The sequence below is a fragment of the Pangasianodon hypophthalmus genome, chromosome 15 (genome assembly GCF_027358585.1).
Source record: "Pangasianodon hypophthalmus isolate fPanHyp1 chromosome 15, fPanHyp1.pri, whole genome shotgun sequence".
Lineage (NCBI taxonomy): Eukaryota > Metazoa > Chordata > Actinopteri > Siluriformes > Pangasiidae > Pangasianodon > Pangasianodon hypophthalmus.
The window spans coordinates 12,729,827-12,748,539 of NC_069724.1; the positions used below are offsets into that span (position 1 = coordinate 12,729,827).

Below are 18,713 nucleotides of genomic sequence, written 5' to 3' on the forward strand. Positions count from 1 at the left end.
GAACAACATAGCCAGCAACAGGACAAGAATCTTCAAATGTGTTTACATAATGTCAAAATTTGAAGAAACAGTTCACATCTTTGTAGATTTAACTATATTTAGATAGTAACAACTTCATATTTAAAATGATAGTACATTTTATTTTTTTTTAGCTGGTAGACTAGAGCAAATTCTCAAATTCTCAAATTTGATAGGTCAGGAGTTGATTAAGTAAGGAATAAACCACAATGGGCCATGCTGGTATAGGAAAATAATACATGACGGGGTGGTGTGATACATCACCATCCCAAAGTTGATTATTTTCCAATAGCAATATGTATTTCTTATACAATAGCCAATGACGGTCTATCCTCCATTGTTCAATTTTCCTCTCCTTCTTTTGGTTTCTGAAAGAACCATTCAGGAAGCACTGACCTCAAATGTGAGTCATAGCCATGATAGACATGACCACATTCAAATTCAAATTGATCTTATTCATAAGAAAACCAAGCATGCTCTAAAATTGTCTTCACTCCTAGAACACTCCTAATACATTATCCATATTTTACGCCACATTTTAAGTGCTCCACGTTTTAAGCCCAACTTTGCGCTATACATCCGCTACTCAGACTTAAGTGGAAAATGAACTGCAGACATTTTGCTCACTCTAATCATTCAGTTTATAAGTATTATATATGGTATATAGCATGGCAAGGACGGGCTGGCATCAGGACTCATACGCAGTCAATGCAGAAATCAAAAGATCAAAAGATCAGATATGATGACAGCACTAGAATATGCACAGCTTTTACTGTGCTTGTTTGAAATGACAGCAATCAAAGCAAGAGGAAACTTGTCATCTCAGGCAGCTGAAGATACTCTCACTGCGACCCGAGGCTGATTGATGTCATATGAGATTGATGTCACAATGAGAATAGAGGATGACTGCCAATGATGATCTCAAATACACACCAGAACACAATGAAAAAAAAAATAACATCATAAAAAATAAAATAAATTACCTGAAAATCAGTCCTTTATTATGAGGGAGAAGGAAAAAATGTTTTCCCAATGAGAACTGCATCAATAAAAATGATAAACTATTGATACGATAGAAGCTCAGTAGATAGATATCTGCAGTTCATGCATGTACACTAACCTACACATATTATTATATACAGTACAGATGGACAGGCCTGCTGTGCATATTGCTCAGGCCAGGGACAAACCCTTTAAAAAGGGCTCCCAAGTTGACACACACACACATGAAAGTAATACTAAACGTATCTTGGCTTATGACTGACTTGATGTGATTTCATTTTTGGTTAAACTATCATCATAAAAAGTTTGTGGGTTTAATTCCTTAATGGAAAAATGACACATATTTCACACGTGACTGTATGTATTTCATGTGTGACTATGTGAGTCACATACTTTTATAAGTATTGAATTACCATAATGTTTTGCTAACTGGCTGATCTGGCTCTTTAAATAATTTTTGCTAATTCAGAATGCTGCAGCTTGCATTCTTTACCAGGAAAAGAAATTCTTATCACATTATTATCACTCTAAATGGTTTAGTTTTGGCATATCTTACTGATTTTCTGAAATGGTATAACCAGTCTCGACCACTCCATTCAGATGAGACATCCTATTAATTCCTGGATAAGACACAGTTCAGCTGGTGGTTGATATGTTTCTTATATTGCCCCTAAATTCTAACTTTTTCAGATTAAATTCAGATTAAAGACCTACCTATTCAAACTGGCTTATCCGTAGTTCCTGTCATTAAACATACCATTTGTGACTGTGAGAAAGCTAGTGAGATTTTTAGTTAATAACTGTACATTGTTTTACTAATTGTAGGTTGTTTGAATTTTTTTAATTTTGTTATTTATTAATTTTATTAATATTTATTAATAAAATGTATCATTTATCTTCACTGTGATTCCTTATTTTGGTTTACATTTTTTCTTTTTCAAAATGAAAAGTGCTATATACATAAAGAGATAATTAGGGCAATGAGTGGAAGACTCAATGCTTTTGTGACCAACACAGGACACTATGAGTACCTGGTAATCCTCTATTGGCTCGTATATGCTCCATCAGTGTTCCAGGCCTTTATCAATGAGGTGCTATAGGAATTTTTGAACTATTGTGTCATAACCTACATAGATGACATCCTGATATATTCCAGGACAAAGACAGAACATATCACCAGGTTTGTGCTGTTCTAAAATGCCTCCTTGATCACAATGTTTATGTCAGACTTGAAAAATTGTGAATTCCACCAGACATCAGTGAGGTTCTTAGGCTATATTATAAATGAAAAAGGGGTTGAGATGGATCAAAGCAAGGTGGAAGAGGTGGCCTCCTGGCTTCAACCACAGACGGTAGATCTCTATAGTAGGTTCATCAGGAGTTTCATTACTGTGGCATCTCCACTAATCTCACTCCTAAAGGGCAAATCCAAGCTGCTGAAATGGACACTGGAGTTCCTAGAAGCCTCTGACACCTTAAAAAGAAGATTTACCACCACACCCATTCTGCATCATCCCAGTCCAGACCTCCAGTTCATGGTGGAGGTGGACAAATCTGAGAGTGGTATTGGAGTAATCCCCCTTTGTGGTGATCACCAACCATAAGAACCTTGAATACATGAAGAAGGCCAAAAGACTTAACCCATGTCAAGCCAGGTGGGCCCTGTTCTTCACTCATTTTGACTATGTGGTCACCCAATGATAACAAGGACACAAGAAACTGCTCTGCATGAGTCATGTTTTGCAGCTCCTGTACATTGGGAAATGATGAAAGAAATCAGGCAGGACCATCGGGACAATCCCACTCCTCTCCAAGGTCCTACAAGCAGAGGTTATGAAAATGGTACACAGAGTTTGGGGCACCCATGCATCAGGAGAACACAGAAGTTGGTGGAAAAGAAGTTTTGGTAGGAGATGTTGAAACAGAACCCATAGCCCTCATCGCAAAACTATCCACAGCTCTAGAGATAGCAGAAGTTCTTTTTAAGGAGGTGCTCTGATGATATGGCCTACCAGAGGACATAGTCTCTGATAAAGGAGTCCAGTTTACGTCCAATGTGTGGAAGGGCTTTTGTAAAAGGCTTAATATCGATGGCAGTCTCTTCTCAGGCTATCATCCCCAGCCCAACAGCCAGAGAGAAACACTGAACCAAGAAATTGGCAGTTCCTGAGGGCGTACTGCCATAATCACCAGCAGGACTGGGGCAAATATCTCCCCTGGGGCGAGTATTCCCAAAACTCCCTCAATCACTGCTCCATTGGATTCATCCCTTTTGCATTGTGTTTTGGGGTACCAACCCCCACTCTTCTCCTGGTCTGGTGAACATTTGAATGTACCTGCTGTGGAAGACTCGATCACATGTATTCAATGCACCTGGGAAGTAGCACATGTTCGTCTGCAAAGAGCGATCCAATGTCAGAAGAAGCTTGCAGGGTATGTAACATCTAATCCAGAATCTGCTCCACCAGATGGCCAGAAGGCACCCTCCCCTGAGTTTTGAACCCCTTCTTCTACTACTCTCATTTCCTGTTAGAACAGTTTAAAAAGCACATAGACCTTAGGACCTTTAAGACAATGAGAACTCTTACAGTTTGCCCATCTGTGTGAGTTCTGAGCCTTATAGTTTCTGGATTCTCTGTGGGTTTTGTTTTTTTACCTTTTTGTCTTGTCTAGTTGTTGTTCTCTGACTTTTTGGTATTTTTTGACCTTGGCCTGTTTATCACCTCTCTGATTTTGGATTGTGTCTTTGGATGTGTTCACTGGTACAACTGTTCATTCTGGTAACGACCCTGTCTGCCTTTTGTAAATAAATCTCATGCACATGAATCTTTACTCTGTGTCTCTGAGTCCTCGGTTACAATGAATAACTGGAAAAACCATATGAGAAAAAAGGATGAAACATAAGGTGCGAAGTGTCTAAAATGTCTATGTTTGCCTGTGTTTGTCTAAGTGAAATTTCGACTATAAATTAAACTTACATTAAAGAATACTAAAGCATTGAATTTATACCTGACACTTGACATTTTTATGAAGCTGCAGCATGATGCTTTTTTCAGCCTTGCAAGTAGGAAGGAAAACTTCTTCCTATTATCATCAGTGCTGGAACATGATTTACAAGCTTATGTTATTTTCTAGTTTTTGATGCTAAAATATTCTCTGAAACAAGTGCGCCCTTAGACAAGAAACACTGAAAGCTTTCCCGTCCCAGCTGCATAATTATGAGTCCAGTCTGAAAAAGCTGTCTTAAATAAAGACAAACAACCTCATGATGAAAAACAAATTGATATATAGTTTCTTTTCCCTGACTGGTAGTATTGTTGGTATTGCCTCAGTGAGTTTGAGAGGCGCACTGATGAGGTTTTGCTGATTTTCCCCTCAGATTTTGCAACTGTCATCATTGATCATGGTGAGATTTGGGGAGGAACAGAAATAGATGTGGCTCGCAGGAGTGATACACTCAGAGACTGACAATCCACCCCTGAGACACACTGCTTTTCTCTGCTACACTCAATTTTCTGAAAAGAATATTGAGCAGTAGAGCTATTTCGTGCCTGGATGCCGAATCCGAGATTAGACGGCATGCTGATGTTTATCTTGGCGTGTTCAAGAGATGGATTTCATCACTCTATATTGACATCTCACACTCTTTCCTCACTCCATATCAGCAGTAAATCTCCAGCCTCACCATAAAGCAGAACAATAGTGATGTGGGTGTAACTGAATTGTTAGCAAAGAAAAACATGTGTAATATTTTCTTTACAGCATCACAGCAGTGTCTGAGAAGCGAGAGTTCCCATTTATGGGGCAAAAAGTATGCTTTTTAAATGAAAGGATGTTCCTTTGATCTGGAAAATAATCCAAACCCTTTCATCTTGAGAGCCTGATAGAAAACTTTTGATTTTATATATTGGTTCCCTCTGTGTCCATTCTTTCAGTAAAACACAATTGTGCCCCTCCTTTATATTTGCAACCTCACAAATGGCACACTCCCCCATACACACACATTAAATATTAGAGTGGACTTTCAACACTGATTAACTAGGCTACATGTGAGAGATACTTAAAATGTGCCCCGATATCAAAATTAAAAGATAAGGTAAAGGCAAGGAACAAAACAATATAAGGACGTAAGAAATAAAAGACTTTGAGGGAGTGCTGTTATAGGAAAATAATCAACAATGAGGTAGTGTGATAAAGTGGAGTTACCACCCTGAGGTTGATTAGTGTTCTCTAACAGCATGTAGTTTAATTGTTTTTTTCCTCTTATACCACAAAGATTTACCAACAATGACCATTTTTATTCAATAAAGAATCACATACTTTTGTTTCTCCACTTATATTTGCATTTGATGTTACAGACGTTCTACAAAACATATTAGTTCCTGTTATCACTCACATTATAGTAGGTATAACCATATGTCATTTCCTCACCATCCTCTCTTTTTTATCTCTTGAAGTTAATATGGCAAAAAAAATGCAGCTTATCATGTTATTGAGAAACTGTATAGCATAAACTCCTCTGTCCTGAAGACTCTCCCATGTCAGAAAACTCACTGACTGTTACAAAGTGCTGACAGTGCAGACTAATTCCATAAGTATTAAAGAAAAGAAAGAAAGAAAGAAAGAAAGAAAAATGACTGAGGAAGGGATGAAAAAAGAGAGGACACTGGGTCAAACAAGGTTCATAAATGGACATATTATAACGGTGAAAAGATGAATTGCTGTATGTTTGAATTATCACCCCCTGTCAAGCAACTCCCAGTGTTCACTGGCTTTCCAGTGACATTCAAGGATGGTCATTTTTGTTCCAGCCTGGCCTGAATTAAATTAGTCCAATAAAGGACATTGTTACTGGTGCATTTAAGAGAGTCTTGACCTTTCGACATCTTGTATATGACCATAATCATACTTTCTAGGGCCTTAAAAAATAAAGACTTTTAGTTCTGCCAAAATCTGTACATCCTGTGAAAGTCTGGCAAAGACATCTTTTCATATCTTTCAAAAGCCTTTGTGGGTTATGCTCTTGAGCTGTAAAAGGAGCGCAATAAAGAGTATCTGGGTGATCAAACACTACAGGTCTGGCTTGCACTATAGCACAATGCTTAACTTAGTTTCTTTCTTCTTTGTTAAGTTATGAATCAAAGTCATGAAAATGAGGAATGGGATGTTTTGCTCATTTTACGACTTGTAGATAATAAGGTGAAAATAAATCTTGGTTTGTTGTCTGTTGCGTCTTTCTTTAGTTTTGGATATCAAGCCACATCCGTTTTTTAATAAGCAAGTAATAAAACAGTTGGGAATCATCTGTTATAGGAGAATAACCAACAATAAGATGATGTCAATCCAATGTGAAGCAGAGTTACTGTTACCACTTCGAAGTCAATTATTTGCTAACAACATCACATCCCAAGTCTTTTACTCTTATTATACTACAATAATCTGCCGATTTTTGCTAACTTTTTATTTATCAAAGGATGACACATCATATCAATTTATAATTAAATTTATTGTTGTGGTATATCTGGGAAACAGGTTAGTTCCTGTTATCACTTATGTTATAGCAGCCATCATTCCCTCACCAGCCTCTGATTATTTTTCTCTCCCTTAAAGTTAATAAGTCAAAAAAAAAATGCAGCTTCTCACATTACTGAGAAACTACAAAGCACAAACTCTTCTGTCCTGAAGACTTTTCTGTGTTGGAAAACTTAAAGTTACAGCTATAATTCTGACTGTTACAAAGCACTGACACTGGAGACTCCTTCCATAAAGGTTAAATAAACATTGCCTTACAGTAAACATGACCATATCAATGATTACACATATTTTTTCATCTGTTTATGTAGAGTGTCAGCCATATACGCATAATCTGCTACTATAGAAATGATAATGTTCTATAATGAGTGCATTAATATAAACTTGTCACTTGCACCTGCAATACTGTCAGAGCTGCTGTTATTGAGAATTAATCAATACCTTCTGACCAATCAGAAATAAAAATTCAACAGCACTGTGGTAATTTTATTAATATTTTAATTGAAAAAGTTTTACATGCAAAGAAATATCTATGATTTCTTACAAGGGCATTTATAAAAACTGAATGAAGAAAGAATGTGAAGGTTTTGGAATGGATTAAAAAAGATATTGGATGAGACTCAGTGTAATTTCTGGCTACACTTTTGCATCAGCCCAAAATAAAGAAGAATATTTATAGACACCAAACCATCTGGGCCAAGAGAGAAAATTAAATGTAACCCTTAATGTGTGACTCATTGTACTTACTGCGACTTACTGTCAGCCAGCAACCGAAATATACAGTAATGAATATCAATTGCCGAATAAAACAAACATAAATTTTGTCATTATTGAAATATTGAATATTAAAAATTGATTGAATTGTTTTAGTTGAATCTGAAATGTACTTGTTGTACCTGAGTTATTTCCAAACCCAGATTTATTTATCCTAAAAAAAAAATCAGGAACAGTCAAGCAGACCTACCCAGGGATTACTCTGGACATTCAAATATTTCAATAATTTGATATACTTTATGTTTCAGCAATGAAACAGAGACAAGCTCTGACACTTGACAAAGAGATTTAAAGTGAACACTGGAAAACATTCACTTAGGCAAAGACAGAATGAGTCACCACAGTAGAAAGAAGGGTTATTGGATACATATTGTATAGTCTGTCATAATAAACTTCAGGATATATTTATGCATATTTATTATGATATGAAGCCTTGAACCACAGTGTTTTGGATATATATATTAGAAATTGCTTATAATATATATATATTCTTTTTTTAAACTTATTCTTTAGTTTGAGGGCATCAAAACCATCCAGACAACTGTTGGCTCTTTAAAGCCTTGGTTCTCAAAATCCATGATTTTGTTATAGTGCTAGAAATCACAACTTAGCACTGTCAAAGATATTATGCATATAAATCTATATAAATATAGAACTATTTTAACAAAAAACGTGTTCTATTGTGTTTCCAATATTAGAGTTTCAATTCCCAAAATAAGTAATGTGCCAAACTCTGAACCTGGCTCTAAAATGTTTAAGCACCCCTGCTTTAAAGGAGAAAAAAATTATATTTACCCAAATGTAGTAGATCAACCAAGATATGTTCTGTGTCTGACATTCTATACTCTAGCTAAATAGTTAGCTGTTTAGCCTAAAATGGGCTAGCACTTAGCATTATGATTATGTCATGATGACCATGTTAAGATTTGTAGTATTCATGAGTGATAGAAATTATTCAAATTTGATAGTTTACAATGATGTAACAATGTTCTCAATATGGTAGAACCTATGGAAATTTGGTGAGCATTGAATGCTAAGTGCAATTAGCGTGCAAATTCAGTCATACAGAGTCTTTTCTTAGTCATTTGCAAACATATCTGAGGAAAATGTTGACATTCCTGACAGTTCTGACATGTTTTATTTGTATAAAATACATAAAAGCTAAATTGTTAGCCTCTACTGGCTAGCCTATGAGTGGAGTCCATAATTCCTAGTGGTTTAGCAACAACAACATGGTAACCAACCATATCATGCCCTAAATTGCCATGTTCAAAATCATGAATTCATAACTTATATTTGAATGCTTCACACACGTCATGTTAGATAACTTAAGTAGCATCGTAGCATGCAGATATCTTCATTATGAAAGAAATAGTTTCAGATGTGAGCACAATTAGGCAATTATCATAAAAATTTTATAGTGGTTCAAGTCAATCTAAATGTGCTGAAATATCTCTGATCAGGATTTTAATGGTTGTTATAAAAGCCAAATTAGTAAGATGCTCTTGTGCCACCTGTGAAACCCTGTACAGTTTCCTCATCATAAACTAAACTCTAAAAAGCTGTGGTGTGTGTGTGCGTGTGTGTGTGTGTGTGTGTGTGTGTGTGTGTTAAAAGAAACCTCCCTGTCACAGTGGCTTCAAATGACACTGAATATAAACTGCTCAATCGTGAAATAATCTCTTGGTTAATCCATTTCTCACTGTGCCACCAGAACAAACTCAGCCAAGCAGGTCGACATGTTTACAGTAGGCTGTGGTGAAATGAATGCAACTGGACTCTGGTAGCTGTCCTTCAGCAGATAAAGTACAAGGCTGAGAGTAATGTCACTGAGCACAGAGAGATGATGTAGGCAAGAGTGCTGATGGCAGCAGCAACCATAACGTAAAAATCATTAGACCGAGAAATGGCATTGCACATCCCTTACTTGGACACAACACCCTGCAAGAAAGTAAACTATGATTCTAAGTAAATGTATTGCTTTAAATCATCGCATTTAGCTAAGAAAGTTCATATATATACTTATACCACAGCGCTGCTGAATTCTGGATTCTGATTGGTCAGAAGGTGTTGACTAATTTTCTATAACAGCAGCTCTGACAGTAGTGCAGCTGCAAATCAGGTTTATATTAATGCACGTGTTCTAATATGTTAGACATTTCCATAGTAAAAACTCATTCACAGGACTTGTATGGCAGGTGCTTAATTAAAGAATAAATTAAGATCTGGTGAGTGGTTAAGCCATTAAAGTACACTGAGCTCATTGTCATGTTCATGGGGCTAGTTTGAGACGATTTATTCATGATCCAAAACATGCAAGCTCATCGGACAAGCATGGTGGAGGTAGTGTCATGGCTTGGACTTGTATGGCTGCTTCTGGAACGGGCTCACTAATCTTTATTGATGATTTAACTCATGATGGTATCAGCAGAATGAATTCAGAAGTCTACAGAAACATCCTGTCTGCCCATTTACAGATAAATGAATCCCATCTATTTGGGAGGAACTTCATCAGCAGCAAGACAACGACCCAAAACACATTGCCAACACAACAAAGGAACAAACAAAAGTGAAAGGTTTTAGACTCATGAAGTCAGTTACCAGATCTTAACCCAACTGAGCATGCATTTCACCACCTGAAAGGAGACTGAAGGGAGAAACCCCCCAAAACTAACAAAAACTGAAAGAAGCTGTTGTACAAGCCTGGAAAAGCACCACAAAAGAAGAATACAACAGTTTGGTGATGTCAGTGGGTCGCTGGCTTGACACAGTTGCTGCAAGCAAGGGATATGCAACCAAATATTATGTATTATTTACTTTAGTTACTTTAATCTGGGTCCCCTGGAGGACTAGTGGTTAGGTCACAGTGCTCTCACTGCTGTGGCCCGGGTTCAATTCCCAGCCAAGGAACCGACCTCAGCCACTAGAGTTGCATATGACAGTGCACTCCCAATACCGGTCCCAAGCTCAAATAAAATTGGGGAGGGTTGCATCAGGAAGGGCATCTCTCGTAAAAACTGTGCCAAGTTAAAATGGCGGACCGATGATCTGCTGTGGCGACCCCTAACGGGAGCAGCTGGAAGGAGAACAATAACAACAGTTACTTTAACGCTATTTGTTCCTATACTCTTGCTCGCCTAATTATTGGGTGGTTTGCTACCAAAGGTTCCATGTTCCAAGTTGTTTAATGCATCTAGATGTATATATCAGGAAAGCTGAAATTCTGATCTCTTGTCTGATATTCCTCTTTTGCTCTCAAACCTAAATGTCTTCAGTGTATAGCAAAAACAAAAGAATTGGCTTTGCTGTTCTAATAATTTCAGGGGGGACCAGCTACTGTCATAAATTAAACTTTTACATAGATACTTACATACGAAATGTCTTGCCATGACACCACAAATGCACATATATAAATTTTATTAGTATATATATACAGTCATCATTATACATTTTTGTAGGTTTTGGTAAGCAGTTTCAAAAGAATAACACACACACACACACATTCAAATAAAAACCAAAACCAAAAACCTAAACACTTGAGTTTTGATAAAGTAAGAAAGACCTGAGGTGCGCTTGTCTGTTACAAAATTTTCCACTCAGCTCAAATATAGTCGATCAAACCTAGCATGATAGCTCCTTTAGCCTCATTGCTCTAAATAAGCAAATGACAGACAGCAAACAGAGCTGACTAATCGACTACATTTTGGATAAGTGGGAAATTGTCTTGTTTTGTTTTTGTCTGAACTATCCTCCAATAAATTTCCCACAGATCTGTGTACACCTACTGATCCTCAAGCTATTGTTTCTCACTAATCTGCACAACAAAGTCTACATCATGAGAACATGCTGCAATTTAGCTGCGTTTGCTGAGTGAATCTCTCTGGCCGTAGAAAAGCAAGGACCTGTGTGGTGCATCTTAATGACACAGCACTGATCACACTGAATTTAAGTTGGTATCAAAGGCTTATTTCTAATGCAGGTGCGTCTCTGCAGCGGGGGTAATTATCCCCATTATTCAAATGACGCAGAGGAGGTCGAGCAGCCCTTTCATATTTCACGGCCTTTTTGTTTTTCAGCCGCCTGTCGCCCAAGTGCATGGCTCTCCCAGCGCTCCACAAAGGCCCGATTCTGCTCTCCTTCGCCCGCTGCTCTTTTTTTTTTCTAGAGTCGCCCTAAGGCCTCGCTCTGTTTTGCAAGCAGATTGACAACAATCGGTGTCCCTGCTGATTAATTAGGCCTCGAATTGTCACAGCAAGTCAGTGTCAAAGTGCCTGCACCATACGGTGACTTCACATTGCATTAAAACCACTTATGCTTTATTAAAATCTCAGACCATTCATCGCTTTCATCAAGAAAGCTACTGAAGAGATATGCGATATGTCTTGCAGTCAACATTAGCTCAAGGAACAGAGCGGTGAGATCTTGAGGAAAGATTTGCCCCAACCAACAGCACCCTAACACCAAAGCAACCACTATACATGCAGGATAAATAATTTGTAAGCAAGCTAATTGAATAAGGGTACTGTAGGTTAAATTTCACAACACTAACTGTAAAACCAAGGTTACATTAAATTGGAATCAACTGTTTGCCAAATTTAGAAGAAAATTCCATATAAATGGCTCACTTGTATTTCTGATAACTCCTAGTTTTGATGCACTGGTTAGTGGTTGATGCTACCTGTAATTACATTGTAATTTATTAAGAAATCTGAGGAAACATTCTTGATGTTTCACCCTTGTTTTCACTGCCAGAATACCTTTACATTGTCCGTATTTAAAGACTTATCAGATAAATTATTATCATCAGTCATTATTTTGGGCATGGTGTCCTTATTTCCCAGTTACCGAGCAACAGTGTTCTCACAACTTTAACCAAGCACGCTGAACATGGGAAGGTTCATATCATCTCGGGGAGTTTTTCCTTGCCACCGTCGCCACTGGCTGGCTCATTAGGGATAAATTCACAGTGATAAATTCAAATATTTACAATATATTTTTGTGAATCCATTTATTTCTGTAAAGCTGCTTTGTGACAATGTCCATTGTTAAAAGTGCTATACAAATAAAATTGAATTGAATTGAATTGAATTTCAATGCAGCAAATAGCTGTCTAACTAGAGCAAAAAAATCAGCAATGTCAGCAAAAAAATACAAAAATAGTCTACAGCTTAATATGAAGATCCCAAGCCAGCAAGAAATAAAACAGAAAAGAAGACTATTACATTTAGAAGACAATTTCATCATCTAGTAAAAACCTCACGCTTTTTGTAAATGAAACTGCATCGAGATAGGTAACTTGGCTAGCTAATAAAGACCCTAGCTAAGTGTCCATTATCTTTGTAAAGAAAATGTACTCTTAAAATGTTTTTTATATGCACATTTTACCACTTGCACCAAAATCAACTTTTTGCATATGTATTTGATATGTAATAGTTTCTTTAGGCGAGTCATGTGATGAAAATCCTGTCACATGACACTAAATGTAACCATTTTCACTAGTGTTGATTTCACATATCAACAAAGAATTTATCTGCTAAGGTCAAATAGCAAAGACAAAGAAGTTTCTCAATATGTGTAAAAAAATTTGCTTAAATAAGAAACTGTCTTTGAACGCTAAAATTTTTCACAGCTGGATGGAAACCTACATAGTCTCACATTAGCTAACTGTAGCTAATGTTAAAGTGCACATAGCTTTGTAAGATTTGCTAGCTTGCTTTGTTCATCCACATTTAGCATTACTCTCAAATGTGCATATCTTTGGGCCATAATAAATTATTTTCCATGTTATGTATTCCAGTTTATACAAGTCTTCATATGTCATAAACATAAAGTATCACCTACACTAACATATCCGGCACATTCGGCATCACGTATGACGTCACGTAGTTGATTGATTCGACCAGGCCGCAATTATGTAAACTCAGACAAGATCAAGGCACCTCATACATACCATTAGACCATCTAATCTTCCAAAGCAGGAGTGAATCTGAAAGCCTATTTCCATTTTAATGATAAGGATCACAGCTGTTATGGATCAGAAAGGATTGGATGTGTACAGTGGATTATTTCATGGGAAGCACTGGATGAAATTATATGTATTAATGATACACAGCTATGAAAATATTTCATGATCACCAGCCATGTTTCTAAAGATCTATAAATATAATGAGATTCGTAGTAGCAGGGTTCTCAAAGTGGGGTCCAGCGACCTCCAGGGTCTGTGAAATATAAGCAGGGGGTCTGTGATTGTTTAAATTTAGTTAGAGTGGTGGAAATCACAACTCACCATTATCAAATTTATTATATTTATTATTACTGAGTTCTTATAGTTATTAGCCTATTTCACTGCAACTGAAATTGAATGGCAGTGTTAATGAAAATGTGTTGTGTAATTGAGGAATAAGCTGAGGAATAGAAAGTTGTATGGTTCAAACAAATTGTCAGAATATTATTTTACACATTTAAATGATAAGCCTAATATTGTGTTACAGTTAAAAGGGTCCCTGGCTGCAAAGAGAGAGAGAGAGAGAGAGGGAGAGAGAGAGAGAGAGAGAGAGAGAGAGAGAGAGAAAACCCCTGGGATAAGATAATGCAGGAACACAGTTTGTGATCACTGATAAAAATTAATGTGATTTTTGTAACCAGCAACTTCTTATGAAAAGGAAATTGATTCTAATTTAAAGGCATATCTCCATTTTAATGCAGTTTGTACACACCCCACCTCCGCATCCCACACACGTTGTAACGCAGCGCCCTCTGTTGGACACTTAATATAAATGCCATGTCATAGAGCTTTCACAGTCATCTGTGTCTGTCTGTCTGCCCTCTATATACAGTGACATCAGGCTCGGTGTAAACAGGATAGAGAGGCTCTATTATAACTCTGAAGCTAAAAAAATTTAAATAATAATAATAATAATAATAATAATAATAATAATAATAATAATTTCCCCAAACTCCTGCTGCCTAAAGATTTGAACAGGAATGAATAAGGATGAAGCAGGACAGCTGAGAGCTACACATGGTCTGGATATTCAGTCTTGGGTCAAAAATATTTCATCCCATTTGAATCTCCTTATAGTGATGAAACTTCTGTCATTATAAAGACAGTTAATCCACTAAAACCCCAGTAAACCTTAGTGAATGTCTGAGATAATATTATTAGAAGTTATTTTAGTTATAATAATAAAAAATAAATAAATAAATAAATAAATAGTAATAATAATAATAATAATAATAATAATAATAATACAATTAAGTAATATTGTGAGAGGTTATATTATTAGAATCTGAGGTTATATTATTAGAAATAAAGTTATTAGAAAATTATTAGATAATTAGCTTATATTATTAGACGTTTGCATAAACATCATCACTTCTCTGTCATCTTATGATGGAATTTACATAAGATGTAAGATAAATAAATAAAATAAAAGATTTAATTTTTTAGGAGTATAACAAAAATTAGTTTGCACTTTTATTATTTTATTATTAAGTCCTTTTCCCTCCAATATTTAATGAATTGCAATTATTCTGAAAGACCATTTTGCACCTTAGAACCGCTTATATGCATACATAAATACCCATATGAATAATGTAATTGTATGCATTCATATACAGAATGTTATCGTTAATAACTTTAATCACTTCTCTTTTATCAAAGGGGTGTTTATGTGGGGAATAAAACATGTTGGGGTTGGAAATAGTTATTTATATTCTGCATTACAGTTATAACAAAAACATGTAAACACAAAAGTCACAATAAAGGTAGTTTTCTCTGGTATATTTACGAATATTAATTTATACTATTTATATAGATATTTATGTATATAGTTTGATGTTTAGAACTTATTGTGTGTGTGTGTGAGAGAGAGAGAGAGAGAGAGAGAGAGAGTCAGCACAGCAAAAGCAGCCCTATTTTTATATATATATATATTTAATTTTTTTAGTATTTGTTGTTGTTGTTGTTGTTTCGGTTGTTTTGTTAAAAGATAACTGCTGTGGCACTTTCAGATGATGGGTTACTCTGCATGCAGGCTCTGTCTCTATCTAAGTGGCTTTATATCGATTATATGGCGATCATAAACAGATTATAAGCGGCTTACATAACTGCACAATTTACAGAAGCGTGATTATGGGATATTAGCCTGAAAGCCCATCTGAGCAATATGTTAGCCTTGTTAATTAGTGAAGAAAATGTAGCTAGATTATAAAAGGCTTCTTAGCACCTTAGATGGATTGCGCCTGCGATCTTTGAAGCTGTGTGTGAGGTGGGAAAGCTGGAGTCGGAAAGTGTCCGAAAGCATCGATGAGCGAGGTATAGAGCCTTTAACCACAAAAAAAAAATAATAATAATAATAAAATTAAAAAAATCATTAGGCTGCTCTAAACCATTTTCCCTCCTCGTCATCTAATAAGGTGAAAAGTGATGATTGCACAAAAAAGAAGAAAAAAAACCGACTTCCTTTATTTTCATTCAAAATTCAATTGCACTGGATTGACTTTTCTCCCATTAATCAGAGTAACGCGCATGAATCCATCTGCGCCGCTAATGGTATTGTTTACGGCGCAGCAGAGCGTCAGTGCGTTCACACCTCCGCGCGCTCTAAAGGCGGCTTGGTTTCGGTGCGCGATGACCTTGACATGGATCACACGCGGCACTTCAAAGGCAGCGCGCGCGCTGCGGATCATCAAACGGCGCTGTAGTTTCTGTAAGTTTTGAAAGGAGCTTAATTAAAGAGGCTCTGCATCAGCGAACCCAAGTCATTCCCTCCGAGGAGCGAGCAGAGAGCAAGACCAGACCGCGGAGCTGTCTGTCCTCGTTCTCTGTCCTCTGCCTTATTCCTGCTGGTATTACTATGAAACACTTGGTGTGCGGGATTTTGTGCGTGGCGCTGTGGGTGCGCTCGGTCTCCGCCACTGCGCTCGTCAGCAGGAAGCGCGGATCCGCTAAAGGACCGTATCCGCTCTACATGATGCACCTCTACCGCACTTTACTGGCCGGAGACGCAAAGAAATTAGCGGGGACTTCGAGCGCGGGGATCGGATACGAACATCCATCTCTGCACCACTCCGACTCGGTGCTCAGCCTCGTCGCCAAAAGTGAGTATTTTTATGTATATTCGAGGGTTTGGAACCAGAGAGTGACATCTGACACACTGTGCATGAGGAGGGAAACATAATCCGAGCTTTAATCCTTGCGTTTTGAGTTATGGAGTTATAGGGCTAAATATTAGATAGATAGATAGATAGATAGGATTACATGATGCAGCGTCAGAGGGAGAGGATTTTACGCATGCCATCAGGATGTTATTCTGCTCCATCTGCTAGCTAGCAACTGACTTGTTATTTACCAAGTCGTTTATTATGCTCAGGGTGTGTATTAGCTACAAACTTCACGACGTCTGCTTAAAAGTGGGAATACACAATTAGACAATATGAGTCTTCGGCTTTATTAACTGCGCCTGGCTGCAGATGTGTGAAGGCTGTTACCCGCCAAACATTAATTAAAGATCTTTGCGCGTCTGAATTTGCATTGTTTATGATGTTTTTGACATGTCCTAATGTCTGTATTTCTGTTTTGTTTTTTTTTTAAGGTTGCTACCAGGTGGGTGACAAGTGGGCCGTCACGTTTGACATGTCCTCCATCTCGGCGAGCGACGATGTGCAGCGCTCAGAGCTGCGCCTGCGCCTCCCGGACTTCTCCGCCTCTGAGAACCCCGTGGTGGACATCTACCACGCTCCCAAAGGCGCCCAGGAGCGTCTTCACCTGGGTCGCATTGACGCCGCGTCGAGCACGTCTCCATCCTCACACTCCTCTTGGAGAGTCCTGAATATCACCCAGCTGCTGAAGTACTGGCTGCACCAGGGGGGTCTGCCTCCCACCCAGGTTCACTGGGACGAAGGGGCACCCCAGGACCTTGAGAATGCCATCCAGCATCCGACAGCCAACAGCGTCATGATGGTGGTTTACTCCAAGCAGGTGAGGACAGAAGCGTCTACGCTGATCCGCACAGCTGAGCACTCCAAGTATGTGGCTCAGGATCGGGCGCTGTCTGAGCCCGTGGCCCGGAGACACAAACGCAACCACCGGGCGCACAAGAGGGTGAGCGAGGCAGCAGGGGACAGCGCGATCCCAGCACTCACACAAGTCGAGGGTGAAAAGAAGACCCTGTGCCGGAAGGTGGACATGTGGGTGGACTTTGACCAGATTGGCTGGAGTGAGTGGATTATTTATCCAAAGAGATACAACGCATACCGCTGTGAAGGTGGCTGCCCTACGCCGGTGGACGAGTCGTTCACTCCGACGAATCACGCATACATGCAGGTAAGGAGAAACAAACAAACAGATTTATGCCTTGTGTCCAAAATGGTGCCCTACTCCCTGTTCCCCTAGGACATAGATTCCCATCTCTGGCTCTGGAGAATCCCCTGTCCTGCACATTTTAATGTTTTCCCTGTCCCCAGTGTTCCCATCTGATTCATCCACTCGTATTAACAGCGCTTCCTGAGTTGAAGTGTGAGATACAGCAGGGAAAACATTAAAATGGGCCCTAGGCAGAATATCTCCCCCATACCTCCCCCAACATACAGACTTTCATTAATATGATGTTTTATTACTAGCTGTGATGTCAACCTTATCTCTTCTTGTTACTGATGTTATTCTTCATCTCTTTATTACAGAGCCTGTTGAAGCTGCACCAACCGGACCGCGTCCCGTGTCCATCCTGCGTACCTACACGCCTGGCTCCTCTCTCCATGCTCTACTATGAGAATGGGAAGATGGTGATGAGGCATCACGAAGGCATGGTGGCGGAGGCATGCGGCTGCCACTGATCTAACTCTCAAACACCGAGCCAAATCGACTTCAGCACTTACGGCGTCTTTACCTGCCCATCCCCAACAACGAGAGACTGCCAGAGAACTTTAGCACTAAGCAGAGAGACAATGTAGAAATGTGGACAATGCACAAAAACATTTCTTCACCATTGGTCAGAAACTTAGCCCTTTCATACACCAGTGATGGACGATTCGTTCCTTTTAAATGATTCAGTTAAGTGAATCGATTCTCAGGGATGCATGAACCATTTTTTAAAGATTGACATTTGATATTGTATCATGCTCAGGGTTTTAAGACTAGCCATTCTGACTGGCTAATAAATTTATAGATTCACTTGAACAGCTAGTTCAAAAGAATCGAATCAGTTAAGTGAATCACTACACTGTGTTATACTTAGAATAAATAACTGCTCCTATGAGTTAGATACTCAACAGCTAGATATTATCTCCAGTGCCTTACTTTTTCGTGTTTATAAACTGTATAATGTTTGTACATATGGGATCTGACAAATGTAATGAAATATATTTTATGCATATTTAGTAAATCT

At 38.1% G+C, this 18,713-nt stretch overlaps 1 protein-coding gene across 1 annotated transcript; it reads left to right on the top strand.

Moving 5' to 3' along the window:
• Positions 1–15,841: 15,841 nt before the first annotated feature.
• Positions 15,842–18,710, top strand: ndr1 (nodal-related 1). The gene is made up of 3 exons (XM_026941396.3): positions 15,842–16,428; positions 16,923–17,653; positions 18,010–18,710. The coding sequence occupies exons 1-3, from the start codon at positions 16,185–16,187 to the stop codon at positions 18,160–18,162; spliced, it is 1,128 nt and encodes a 375-aa protein (XP_026797197.1). The 5' UTR covers positions 15,842–16,184; the 3' UTR covers positions 18,163–18,710.
• Positions 18,711–18,713: the final 3 nt, after the last annotated feature.